This window comes from Rhea pennata, chromosome 1, assembly GCF_028389875.1.
Source record: "Rhea pennata isolate bPtePen1 chromosome 1, bPtePen1.pri, whole genome shotgun sequence".
NCBI lineage: Eukaryota > Metazoa > Chordata > Aves > Rheiformes > Rheidae > Rhea > Rhea pennata.
The window spans coordinates 97,749,943-97,764,221 of record NC_084663.1 but is presented as its reverse complement, the minus strand read 5'-3'; the positions used below and the strand labels follow the sequence as shown (position 1 = coordinate 97,764,221).

The 14,279-nt window shown below is 40.6% G+C and overlaps 1 protein-coding gene across 6 annotated transcripts in view; it reads right to left on the bottom strand.

Annotated features, from left to right (window-relative positions):
* BBX (BBX high mobility group box domain containing) overlaps positions 1-14,279 on the bottom strand; it is a 140,131-nt gene that overhangs the window by 46,084 nt on the left and 79,768 nt on the right. For all 6 annotated transcript variants that reach the window (XM_062596645.1, XM_062596676.1, XM_062596638.1 and 3 more), the window contains 3 exons: positions 12,565-12,807; positions 6,207-6,405; positions 11-78 (listed from right to left, as the gene is read on the bottom strand). In XM_062596645.1, coding sequence (XP_062452629.1) covers positions 11-78; positions 6,207-6,405; positions 12,565-12,807 — 510 coding nt within the window. The remainder of the gene's footprint in view (positions 1-10; positions 79-6,206; positions 6,406-12,564; positions 12,808-14,279) is intronic.

The window sequence follows — 14,279 nt, the reverse complement described above, 5'->3', positions numbered from 1 at the left end:
AGTTCCTTACCTCTTGTGCAGTCAGGGCATGTTCCCCTGCTAAAAGCAGCATACTCAGGCCTCCCATTTGTGTAGGATCTGTTAAGAGTAAAATCAAGTCTTCAGTCGATTCATTTGCTTGCTGCAAGAACCTATCATTTGCAGTGTTAAACCCCCAAAAGGCTACTTCTCACAGATACTCTAAGCAAGCTGCCATAAAAGCCAATTCAAGAGAATCGCAAATAACCATTTCTGCACCCTCTGGGAGAGGCTTTCAAAGCTGTTTGAAGGATTTAATTGGATTTGTGTGCTTAACACCCCATTGTGTGGATTTACAATTTTACTGCCAAAGGTTTTATGTACTACAGAGATGGATATCTTTAAAACAGCAACTGTGATGATCTCATACATAAATACACACAAGGAAGATGCTCTAGTACTACAAATGTTTGTAATTCAACAGATGCTTCTACCAAGGGAGCAGTCCCCTCCTTTAGCCACTGAACAAGTAAAGGGATGGAAGAAAATGACGCGATCAAACTCTGAAACAAATTTTCTATTTTCATTTAGCTTTAAGTTAGAGCTGCGTTTAGTTGTGAAGCCTGCCGGCTCTGAAGCATGAAGTGCTTTCTCCACTATGCCAGGACAGCACAGGCATGGGCCAGGCAATCTGCCTGCCTTCCTATTGCCCTGCCAGTATGGTAATACTTGAAGAAAGTAAAATGGAGACATAAACATTCTTTCTCCAATCATTTGATTCTGATGGCTTCTAGCCGTCAGCCTTCCCATACCTCTGGAGCTCTGTAAGTAACAACGAAAAGTGAAAGAAATGAACACTGACATGACATCACTCATGGAGTGGCTTTTCCAGACATCTCAAAATACTTGGCTGCTCGTTGTGCAGTGTACAGAGATCGAGACAACCTGCGGCTCAAATGTCTCACACAGCAAGCGCAGTGTGAGAGAAAGGGAAGCGTTATCCTTGCTCTTCTGCTGAAGACACCCAGGTACAAAAAGACAAGTGACTTTGCCAGGTCTCATTAAAAGCCTGCACTCATTTTTTCCACCTTCCACATCTCCATTCACTGAACTATATAGAAACTATCTCAACAATAATAAATTACACTTGCCCAGGACCATTCTCTGAAATGGAAGCCAACTGGCCAAATTACCCTTTTCCATTTGTTTATTTTTTTTACCCTCTTTAACAGAATAGATACATCCAAAATGCCTACTAGGAATTTCCCTGTCACATTTCAACTCATGAATCATGTCTAGGAATTTTTGGGGAGAGTGTCAGCTGATATGGGCCAAAAACCACACCTGTAAACTTCCCAATAATTTACTGCTATGGATGATCAAGTTCCCCTTCATGGAAACACTCATTGGCACTGTTGAATTCAACACTGTAGATGCTGCTAAAGGTTCTCCCTCACTCAGCATCCCACACTGACATTCACAGGGTAAGTTTTTTAAATACCCTTTTAAAAAAAGAGTACTAAAATGAGGCAGAAAAAAGTGATGTGAATAAATGAAGGTCATCCACTAACTCAAGGACAGGAGAATGGCTCACTGGGTTAAGAACACTCCTTAGATAGCATTGGGCTTCAAAATCAATGTTCAGTTAGAATTATTTTTTCCTTTACTATAATGAACAGTTAGAAGAGTAGATTTTTTTATTTTTTATTTTATAAATTTAAAAAGGGAAGAAAAGGTATTAAGCTTCCACAAAGAGACAATGCACTAACAGCAGTGTACGATCTAGTAACAAGAAGTGACTGAAGAAACAGAGATAGAAAATGGGGAGGATCAGAAAATAACTAAGCACAATTCACAAGTGAGGTAATCCTGTCAGAAAAGCACTTTTACCAAAGTGCTTGATTAGTAGCAGTTCTGTCCTTCAAAAAAGCAGCAGTCAGCAATTGAAAAATGAACATGTACCTTGAAGGAGAATAACTGAATAGGCAGTTCACTTGGAGAAATGAGATTGGAAGAGGCTTCTTGGCCCATCATAAACTTACGCCATATGAGCTCCATATGAAACATTTAGGAGTTGGCTGGTTGCTTTCTACTTTTTCTATTCTCACTGGAAGACAGCTGCATAACCTGAATCTTCTAAGCATGAAGAGCTTTTTTCTAACTTTCAGCTTAAATTCACTCAGGGCCAAGTGGTACACATGAGTACTGATGATGCCCATACCTTTAAACTCGAATGACTATTCTTAAATGGTATCTCCCCTCTACTGTATTCACAGGAGTCATCCTATTCTTTCACTGGGTTTACTAGCCTAAACAAATTAAAATCTTCTGATATTGGCGTGCATATCTTCCTCCTGTTGTCCTAACCACCTCTGTAGCTCTCCTTGCCAGTTATTCCAGGTGGAGCTCCTCTGGCTTGCACATGAAGTGAGCAGGCACTCCAGAGAAGCTCACACCTCTGTTCAGTGGCATTAATTCTTCTCTATGGTTCCTGGAAATACTTCACCTGACACTGCAGTATAGCATTTTCTTATGCCCCTCTGACATTGATGCCTTGTAGCCCTCTTGCGATCAACTAGTTATCTTCAGGTCATTCTCTTCAGTTTTTTTGCCAACTAGATAGAAAACACTCAGCTTATAACTCTAAAATTCTTCCCCTGCTTCTAAGTGTCATCTTTGCTAAAAAGGTTTCCCATTTTCTCTTCTTCAAATGAGTAGCTTTTAATTACAAGATAATGCTAGGATCTTTTTACTTTTTTAAAGTAAGTGAAGCTTCAATAGACACTTAAACCATTTATTTAAAAATAAAGATCAAGAGGTGAAAAAATTACAGCTTAGAGGAAAGTAAAAGTTTAATTTGGTACTTAAACAACTCAAGAACACTTATGTTGCAGCTGTAGCGGAGGGCTTGTTCTTCAATGTCTGATCTTGATAAAAGACAAAATTCTTCCTACTAAGGTTTCAAATTACAAAATAAGATAATATAAGACAACATGTATATATTCCAAGACTGCCATATGTTTATGGTGTCTTCTAAGCACAATTATGTTTCTCTTAAGGCACTAAGAACTTACTGGTATGAATAACTTAGAATTCTGAGTGTTATTTTAAAGTTGTTTACAGGTAAATCAAGAGTAAAGAGAAAATAGTACACATATTGGATATGTTGACTAGGACGTGATCTGTGACTTTTTCAACTGCTTTTAATACTAACTGAACTTACGATCATTGAACTATTCGGGAACATCATCTTTTGTTAGTATTAGACTGGCCAGAAAGTCAGCTGGCTGGCTGGCATCATAGTAATTTTTACACCAGAGGAATGTAAGATATGAGGAAGAGCTGAGCAGAAAGAAAGCCAGCTGGCACCAGTTTCAACTAAGTTTTGTCTGGGTTCAGAACTAAGCTTTTTTTTGAATTCAAAAGCTGCATCTCTGTCAAGATATTAGCTGGTTTAAGAGGCATCTTCCCCCACTCCCCCTATTTTCATGAATAAAAAGCTTTTCTGACTCAGATGGTTTTCTTCTGATCCTGAAATATAAGAATATTGCAAATCCTGCACACCAGTATAGGAAAGTCCATCATGATCCAGATACTGCTAGCTTCTCTATCAGGAGTTGTCGCTGTTTTATGGGCTGCTGTTATACTTATGAAACAGCCAAACTTCATTGGCATAAGGATTAGAGGAGGACTTCCTGTGCGTTACTGTACTCACTGATTTGGTCTGTGGTAAAAAGCTCTTATGTAACACAAACAGGGCCTCCTTCTGCAATGGATGGCTCTATAGATAAAGTAATGGGTTAGAAATTAAGAGTGATAAAATATTCAAGTGGAACCTGATGAGAGCTTGCTTTCAGGTATCTGTCCTCCGCTCTTACAGGCGTCAAACAAAGATCTCTCCATAACAGGGTAGTCTACAGCTGGGTAGTGCCACAGGAGAGCTGGCGATGGCACCCAGGTAGAACAAGACCTACTGCTTGCTCCTTGCATCACATCAAGACACCTTTAAACAGCATAAAAGTTACTTCTCTGATAGAAAAAGCAGAATGGAATGAAAAGACTTGTGATTTTCAGAACAGGTTTGCTATATATCGTAACTAGGTAGCATGAAAACCTTCATTTTGAATTACATTTCACAGTTCCTTCATGCCCAGAAGGAATTTCATTACACGAATTTTCATACCGCTAAACCGGCAAAAAGCATATACAATCCTTTTTATCCTTTTACACTTGCTCCATAAAAACATTTTCCACTCTCTAGAAAACTCTTCTGTCTCAGGAACTCTTTAGGCCACTAAGTTTTTATCTGTCACATACTTGCCATAAGCTAGGTAGGATACAAAGTTTGAAATACATCAACATTTATAAAAAGAGAAACAAAAAAGAGTAAAAGAAAGAACAGAGCAGGGAGGGAAAAGAAAATTACTTTCCACTCTGCATCTTAGTTTTTTAAGCACATTAATGACTGTATTTCAAGGTCATGACTATGACAGTTTGCTATTTGTGTTATATCAGTGAAAGTGAGAAATCATCTACCTTTCACCAAGTACAGGCTCTCCACCTACACTGATTCTTGTTTAAAAAAAAAAAAAAAAAAAAAAAAAAAATTGGAACCCCTTCTCCAACATAATGGGCAAAATAGTAGACTTTTAGAGAAAGTAAAATTACACTTATTTTGATTTAAATATAAAAAGTCAACTCCATAGGTATGTTCATCTACAGGAACATTAACACCTCAACTATATAGACATCCATAAAATATTATGCATGCAGCAAGTTGCTAAACACAGTACAATGCTTCATGAAAAAGAATGCACTGTCAGCATTATCCTTCTTTGACTAGAAAATGAAGATGTCTAGTTCTAACAGCAGGTAAGTCTCAGCTAAAAACAAATCAAATCTGGACCCCAAACAGCTGCATTTTAAAAGATGCCACGTACCTGGACCCAATTCTAAAAAGCAATCATGTACTTAAACACAACCCTGAGAAAACAGCACTGAGAAAACTGTACAAAATGTTGTACAGCTGTTATATATAGGTTTAAGAATAGTCTTAGCAACTTAACTTGGGGACATTAAAGGTATTTACACTCTATTATCATCTGCAATAAAGAAAAGAGTTGTCATCAGTGGCGTGGAGTCTAGTTGGAGGCCTGTGGCTAGTGGCGTCCCCCAGGGCTCAGTACTGGGTCCCATCCTGTTCAACTTCTTCATCAACGACCTGGATGAGAGGTCAGAGTGTCTCCTCAGCAAGTTTGCTGATGATACCAAGCTGGGAGGAGTGGCTGATACTCCAGAAGACTGTGCTGCCATTCAGAGACACCTGGACAGGCTGGAGAGTTGGGCGGAGAGGAACCTCGTGAGGTTCAACGAGGGCAAGCACAAAGTCCTGCACCTAGGCAGAAATAACCCCATGCACCAGCACAAGCTGGCAGCTGACCTGCTGGAGATCACCTCTGCAGAGAAGGACCTGCGAGTGCTGGTGGATGACAAGTTGACCATGAGCCAGCAATGTGCCCTTGTGGCCAAGAAGGCCAATGGTTTCCTTGGGTGCATCAGGAAGAGTGTTGCCAGCAGGTCAAGGGAGGTGATCCTGCCCCTCTACTCAGCCCTGAGGAGGCCTCATCTTGAATACTGCATCCAGTTCCGGGCTCCCCAGGACAAGAGAGACATGGAGCTATCAGAGAGAGCCCAGCGGAGGGCTACAAGGATGACGAGAGGGCTTGAGCATCTGCCCTCTGAGGAACAGCTGTGAGAGCTGGGCCTGTTTAGCCTGGGGAAGAGAAGACTGAGGGGGGATCTTATCAATGTGTGTAAGTCAAGGATGGGATGTCAAGGGGATGGGGACAAACTCTTTTCAGTTGTCCCATGCGACAGGACAAGAGGCAATGGGCAGAAATTGAAGCACAAGAAGTTCTGCCTGAATGTGAGGGGGAATTTCTTCCCTGTGAGAGTGATGGAGCACTGGCACAGGCTGCCCAGAGAGCTTGTGGAGTCTCCTTCTCTGGAGATCTTCAAGGCCCACCTGGATGCAACCCTGTCTAACATGCTCTAGGTGACCCTGCTGAGCAGGGCAGTTGGACTAGATGATCTCCAGAGGTCCCTTCCAACCTTACTGATTCTATGATTCAATGATTCATTCTATGAAAATTAGTATTGTAATTTTATCTCAAAGCAACATCCTCCAAAAAAAAAAAAATAAATAAAAAAAGGATACTCTGTGTGAGAAACAAGGCCGGAAATCTCACCTGCCATTCCGAAGTTAAGCTGTGGCATTTCTTCGCTTTTTGTCACTTTCCTGGGGCTCGGTAAATCTTTTGCAGAGTCTGAAGAAAAGGCCCATAGCTTTTTCCTGTTTGTAACAGTGGATGTCTGTGTTTTAACTGGTTTGTTTGTTGTAGGGCACCACTTGTACCCTGGATTTGCCTTCATGAATGCATCCTTGTACTAGAAAAGAGAAGGAAAATTATCAGTCATGCCAGCCAGGACATTATACTACCTATAGGGCAATGGAGAGCACTATTTGTGAGAGGGTTTAATTCAGTATCTAATCTTTAAAATTTGGGATTTTCTAACAGTGTTTTAATCATATATTAACAGTCTGACCAGCAACACAACCTAACATGAAGAAAAAAAAAAAAAAAAAAAAAAAGATAAGCTGTATTTAAAACAGTACGATTCTTTCCTCTCCAGAGGGTTTATCACCCACAGCAGGCTTAAGTCCTGATCCTGCAAACTGCGTCTCAGTGCTTGTATAGTGCTCTGTGCCAAAGCAGACAGCTATTTAAATTCCTTTGCAGGTACAATCTTTGTTTGCATTCTCATTTCTGAAAACATTCACTTGGCAATAAATGTAGCAGGACGCTCCTTATCCTGCATTCAATATTCTCTAATAATTCTACATTTCAGAATATCTGAGTTATACTCTTTCCCAACCAGGCATATTCCTTAGAAAATAAACAGCTACCACTAGCATCTCATTTTCAGTGACTTCCAAGAGTCACTTCCTTCCAAAATTTATCATGCTGCATGGCAGCATTAAAATGAACTGTGATCATTTAAAACTTTCTTTGGCCTTGAGCACACACAGCACACATCTTAAGTTGTGTGGTACATTAGCAGCATGAGGCAGCAAAACAACCTAAGCCAGACTACACAGAGGGGAAAAACACTGTGGATTCTACACAGTTTAGTAGTGGGAAGAGGGGATCTACTTTTTTCCTCAAAGCTAGGCAGTGACATTTTCCAAGTACCTTGCTGACCGGACAAAAAAGATCTTTGATCATTAGTAGCAATAAAAAAGAGTGCATTTCAGTATTTTGGATTTGTTTCTCTGCAAGGTACCAAACAGAAGATTCAAAGGAAGATGCCAAGTGCTCCAGCTGCAAATGTTTGCCCAACAACTGATTCAGATTTAGAGCACTCATTTCTGTAGGAGGCTCCTGGGGAAGGATGCCTGCTCACAGCTGGGAGAAGCAGCTGGATACCTTCTTGCTCATTAGGTGGTTTTTGGCAGATGCAAATGACCAAATTGGCCGTTTTATCCTGAAGCACAGGGCAGGGAGTGATTACACATGCTCCCAGCTGCCATCAGTCCCAGTAATGTTATACAAAAGCACATACATTTCATACACATGCAGAAAAACACACACAAGAGGAAAAATAAAACCCTTGGGAACCAAAGAATCCAGCAGTCTGCAAATCTTGTCCTCTAATAGAGTTACTGAAGCATTTTCCCACATCAGTACTCCTCTGACTGGGAAGTACTAGCATGCCTCATGGCAGGATCAACCACACATCTGTATCTCTTTTACTTTCATTTCCATCTTAATCTATCAGCTGTCACTTTCTACTTCCAGACTGCAGCAAAGCTAAAAATGATTCATTTTACATGAAGTACAGCACTGCATGAACCTGCTGTGCGAAGCCCTGTATTTATAGAACTGGCTATAAATAATGAAAAATCTGTAGGCACTGCTGACCCATCTACTCACAGTATTTTCTGAATAGGGCATATGTATTAAAATTGGCAAACTAAGGACTTTGACACCTCTCACCTCCCCCCTTTTCCCTTTTCCTCTGTTTTGTTTGGGAGTTCGTTTCATCAGTGAGTGCACTCCACAAAAATAGCTTCACGGAGGGAAGGGAAGGGGAGGGCATAAGGGAAGAGGTGCAAAGGAAACGCACAAAGAAACAGCTTTGCCTTCCATTGTTAAAGCAACAGCCCACTCATGAATCATGCTTCCAGCCCACAGAGTTAAAAGCCCAGGATCTCCAGCAGTACATAAGCTCTTCCTATCAGCGCCGCTGCTTTGAATAATTGAATTATTCTATGGATTAGTTTGACAATCCAGCAGGCTGCCCATCAAATGAGAACCATAATGCATGCCATTTGTAAGACGGGGCGGTGATAAGCTTTTAATCACTTTCCTACAAGAGCAGTTCAAGTGAGGTGGTGTATTAATGGAATTTTTCCTCTGCAAAGCCAGGAACTTAACATTAACTACGCTCTCCAAAGCGGAGGGAGGAAATATATGGAAGACAACTCCTCGGTTCCTTCAAACTCCTTTCAACATTTCAGCACTTGAGCTAAATGAAAAAAAAAAAAAAAAAAAAAAAAAGAGAGAGAAGTCTGAAAAGTTAAAAAATGGCCAAGAAGTAGTTTTATAAAATGCATGCAGGGGCCTGATTCAAATCTCAGAAAGACTTCCAATATTGATTTGCCTATCTATTAGACCAATGCCTAAAATGAAGAAATAGATCTGCTTGCCAGTTCACGAGAAGATAACTTAAATGAGCTCCACTAATAGGAAAAAGCCAAAGGCTGTTGTGGAGCTTGCTGTTTTCCTCCATTCAACCAACTGTGCAGTAAGCCAATTTAACACAGTCAGCCTAAGGAAGTCTCTAAAGTCACTTAAAAAAAAAAAGAAAGAAAGAAAAGAGGAAAAAAAAGAAGCAATGTGGTTATCCTGGAACGTAAAGACATCATCTTCATTTCCATGCACGGAGCACTGCATGGCACTCTCTTCAGGACCATCCTGCAGGATCAGGTCCTCCAATTCCAGGTAATATAAAGGTTTGTGGGATAGGTTTGATGCATCACTTCCATTTTGCAAATACATGAAGAATGCATTACGTGAAAGTCCCGAAAGATGGGACAACTTTAGAGCTGAGGTTTAAAAAGGTGCTGCACATAACTAACTCCCTGAATTCCTGTCATCACCAAATAAAAAAGATTTGCTTTCTCTAGTGTCATGGAAACAGAAGCTCACAAAGTGAATTCAAGCTGTGTCTCAAGGTAGTAGTTAGCACATGCTTAACTTTAAATGTATGCTTAAATTCCACTGACTTTTAATAAAAAGTCACATGAATCTCAGAGATCTAAGGGAGGGGGGGAAATACTACACTGTTTTTCATTCCTGAAGGATACAGGTTTCACATTACATGTTATGGTCCATACGTCACCCAAGGAGCTTGCCAGACTGCAGCCGGGAAGTCAGAACATTTGTCTCCTCCTCCTTTGAAGCAGCTGCCAAAAAAGCAGCAATAGCAAGCTCCGAGTCCAGCTGACTTTATCTGCAAAATTGCTGGCAGAGCGCTCACAGGGAGAAGTGTTCAGATCTGCCACTGAATGGCAACAGCCTGGATTTATCAGGCTGCTCTCTACAGGAAACAATTCCTACTGCCTGGATCTTGCTGATGCAAGAAACAAAGTCTTTTCTAATAAGGAAAACAAGGCTTCAACAATAACAACCTTGCTGGGTATTTTCCAAGCCAGCTGAATATATCCCCAGTCCTCAACCAGGGCAGTTGCAGGGAAAAGCCCTGTAAGAACTAATGCATGAACACTTCCCCTATTATTGTAGTTACCAAAAATGTTGGAGCATATTTATGAACCTTCAAAATTCATTTTCTCCTCAGTGAAGTGAAATGCTGAGAAATGGCATGAGCACTTGTGGTTCTTCTTGGTGGATTTATCAGCTGTTGGGCTTAAGCCCTGCATAATGAAACTTTCAAAGTTACATTGACCTAGGAGGTCTGCAGGATGCAAACGAAGCCTGCTTCTAAAGAAAACACTTGCAGAAACTCACACTGAGTTTTGCAGGCATGGTGTGAAGTCTCAAGGGCAGGTGCTGCTGTAACAGAACATAAATCACAGGACTTAAAATACAGGGAGCAGGGAGCCATTTTTTCTAAGATATTAAGGCACCACAAGGTGCAGATAGGTACATAATGGGATTTTCAAGTGTCTAAGTGAACCATACACCTGATCATCCTCTCACTGGGAATCAGGGATAGATGTCTAACCCACCAGGAAACTTCTCGTAATTCCACACGGCAGAGTGTTTGGGTGCCTATTATCTTAAAAAGACTTGAGATTTTGCCTATAACTAAACATATGTAAGTAAATAAACAAAAGCCTTGTTTTGCACGACTGCTGAGAGGAGTATCCATTGCTGGTACTAAGCAGGTAAGAAACTGCAAGCTGCTCACTTGATGCTTCATCTGAGCGATCTGGTTTTGTAAACTCTGCCTTCAAGTACTAAAAATATTCTTGAGACGTGACAATACCAAGGGCTGTAATGTTACTGCAACATGAACCACTTCCGCAAGAACCATTCACATCTCTGGATGTAGATGCTCAGGGTATACAAGAGATGTTGTGGGGCTAGCGGATAGGACAGTGTCCATGGAATATGTGTACCCTTCCAGGGCAGTGACTGGAGGCCACACATTGTGTCCTGGAAGTCTGAAATTGCACTGAAAAGCTGTATTTAAGTAACCACAGCTCATCTAGTGTATTTTAAACCTCAATGTGCTTAGATACACAGGCACTGAAATAGAAGATTACTAGTCCAATAGTAGTTTCATGCCCCACCAAAGGCATCCATCTTCTTGACTTTTAAACTAGCTCTCTTTAGGAAAAGACAAATTATCAATATATGGTTCTCACTGGAGTTGATGTTAACATCTTTTTGACAGTCTCAGTAAACCTAAGTATAAAAATCAGTGTTAAAACAAACAAGCCCTCCACATACACAGAACAGGCCTGTCTATGTAGTTGCTAATTTTTGTTGTACTATACAACTGTTTAAAAAATAAAAATTATGCATTATATCTCTTCCATGTATTCTTCAAACTAGTTTTAATGACCTCAGCTACTTATTGTTTCTCTTTAACACTGAAAATACAACTTGTTCTTCATGCCAAGGAAAATAAATAAATCACTTTCTACAACAGTGTGATTAATAGTTACAGATCTGTCACTTCATACAGAAGTTCTGCTATTATTTTCTTCCTTAATGAGTAAGTTTCCTTCAGTAAGACAAAAAGCTAAGAGAAACAGTCACATCAAGTTTGTTCCTTCCAAAAATGTTTTCTGCAGTTTCATTTTTCCTTTCTCTCTATTTGTATTGAATCTCCTAGTTGCCTTTTCCCCACACATTTAAGGAAGCATCACTCTAAGTGATAAATTTGTAAGTGGGAAAGTAGAATAAATTAGGAATGGTTAGACAAACCTGAGACTTGAATTCTTCACCACTGTGCCACAAGCATGGGACTACAGGGGTACTACAGACTCTGCTTAAAAGGGGCCTGCCATGAAGAACACTTCTTTCTTCTTATTGACCTCTCCTTGCTCACACTGAATACCCAAACTTTATAGATGTGTGTTAACAGTAGCCAACTTCACGTGACAGGAGAGGTACAGATAATGGTTTCCCTAACTGTTCCACAGCTACACATATTTTCTGTAGTACTCTAGCCCTACCCAACGAGTGAATTACATTCTTCTTTGGCCCTGGCCCTCCATTACCTTTTCTGACACTGAATTCAGTGGTTACTCACAATCTGTATCACACAGGCAATTACTGTAATCTGCATTGCAGCCCATTCTACTTAGGGCCAGCTTACAAAGTAATCTATTTCCCTAGACACCACATTTCATTTTTAAGGAGATAAAGATATTTTGTGAAATGCAGGGCTAAATCTCTTTTCCTAGTTCCCAGTTAAAGGACTTTGTACACTGCTCTCTCCTTCACAGATTGGACTCTGCCCCACCAAAGGCTGCTCTATCAGAAACTGGTAACAATGCTTAGGAAGAGTACTTCACAAACATCAATACTTTTAAAATTCTTTAGTTATCAAAGGTAAAAAGGCAATTAAATTTGTTGATCGTGTTTTTGGCTTGGTCCACCTATGTTATACAACAACTTATATTATCAATAGCAAATGCAGGGCTTGAAGTATTATCGCTAGATAACTGATAAGGAACTGTACTACTTACTCTGTTTTCCTTGGGCATACTATATCCACGTTAGCATTTGCACCACAGGAAAAAAGTGTGTATGTTTTGTGCAGAAGACCACTAGAGCCAGGTCTGTTTGTATACTCAGACCAATTTCTTTGCTTTCTAATCCAAGAGACAGAAAGAAATCAGAGCAAGGACAACAGTAGCTCTGGGCACTGCAGTTCTCAAGGGGAAGCTGAGGAATCCACAGAAGAGAAAGACTCCATGGAAAGCATTTAATATACTAAGAAACAGAAGATAGCCCAGCTTGTAAAAAAACACCACTTATGTCCACTCATTGTGTAGACAGCACATACCTCCTTGGCCATGTCAGTGTATTTCTGCTTTTCTTTTGGATCTAGAACAGCCCACCAATCTGCCAGGATCTTGGTTGCGCCACGATTATCCAGACGGGGGTGTTCTTGTCGCACGAGAGAGCGATGGCGTTTGCAGAACAAGAGAAATGCATTCATTGGTCGGCGAGCTCGCTGCTCCGAGGACTCGTCATCTTCAGTTTCATCAGCATCCTGCTCTAAACCATCAGCGCCAAGAAGCTGCACCTAACAGAACCCAAAGAGATGGGCTGTAAACTCAAGTCTACTCATGCTTCCCACGGAGACAAAGGGTTTGTGTGTGTGTGAACGACAAGACGACAGACGGAAACCCACAGCTGTCTCCAAATACCAACCATCTCCCCTAGAAAACCAGGAATGCTCCATCAGACCTCCTCATCTGAAGGTCCAAGGTTCATTCATGCTCTCTCCAAGACTTAAAATCAGATTTGCAAGTCAAGCAGCTTCCTTAAGTCGAGGACCATTCTCTAATAACAGTCCTAAAGGAGCTGAAAGGAGAACCACCTCCCACACAGACACACTAGAAATCACCCTGATGGGATGAGATGGGCAGAGCTACCTTGGACTTCCATCAGGTGAGCTAGCAACTACACCATGCACAGCAATGGCAGTGTGTAAATGCACACTCTTCCCATTCATTTTGCTCTTCTCGTTCATTTTGCTGCCTGTGGGCTGTGCTGTAGTACAACCACCATGCAAGCATCCAGTTGGTTATAGAGGGCAATTTTCAGCAGAATACACTGCTAAAACAAGGTCTCTCAGCTCACAGACCAGCGTATCATGCTGGCAAGGCCCATACCACAAAAGACTATTTACAACAATATGACATGTAACACTGTATGAGATGGGAAGCCACTTCCTATGCAAATGCAACATTGCTACTTTACACTACATTGCAAAAAGGAACCGATAAGGTCAATAGAAAGCACGGTCAAGAGCATTGGGCTTCTTCTAGTTACTCCTTATTGTTCTCAAGTTCACTCTTCCTTATCAGTGTGTGGCTCAAGGTAGGCTCCTCAGCTCTGACCTCTCACTTCCTGACTTATCAAGGAATCAGGAGATACAGTGTGAATACTATCTCCAGGATGGAAACGTCGCATCTCCAAAATCCATCACCTCTCATTCCCCCTTCTAGTTACAGATGAGTCTAGCTACACATTTGTGAGGTATGCTGTAGTACATGTAGTACACTGTGTGGGGTCCTTATGAAAAAAGGCCAAAGCCAGGGCCTCTGAACAATACCAAAAAGCCAAGCATCAAATCAAAGAGACTATTCCATCCGTCCAATATCCTGGAGGATAAGTTGAATTGCATGTGCAATGATAGTAAAAATTGCTGACAGCTTTTTATTATTATTTATTAAATCTTAATCTGTCTTTGATCTTAAAAATCAAAAGAAAAAGCATTAGCCTGGTATGTCTATCAGGTCACTAGAAGCAGAAAGGATTAGCCTGGTATGTCTACCTGTTCACTAGAAGCAGAAATCAAGCACAGGCTAATATCATGTCTAAAATAAACGACTAAAAAAATAACATTAAAAAAACCACCTTGAACCATCAAGACCAAAACGTGCAACATATTATTAAAACAACTTGATTAAACTCTTACAATCTAACTCCAAAAATCAGGAGAGTTTCCAAGATTTTAAAAGCACAATTGACAGTTCACATTTTTGCATT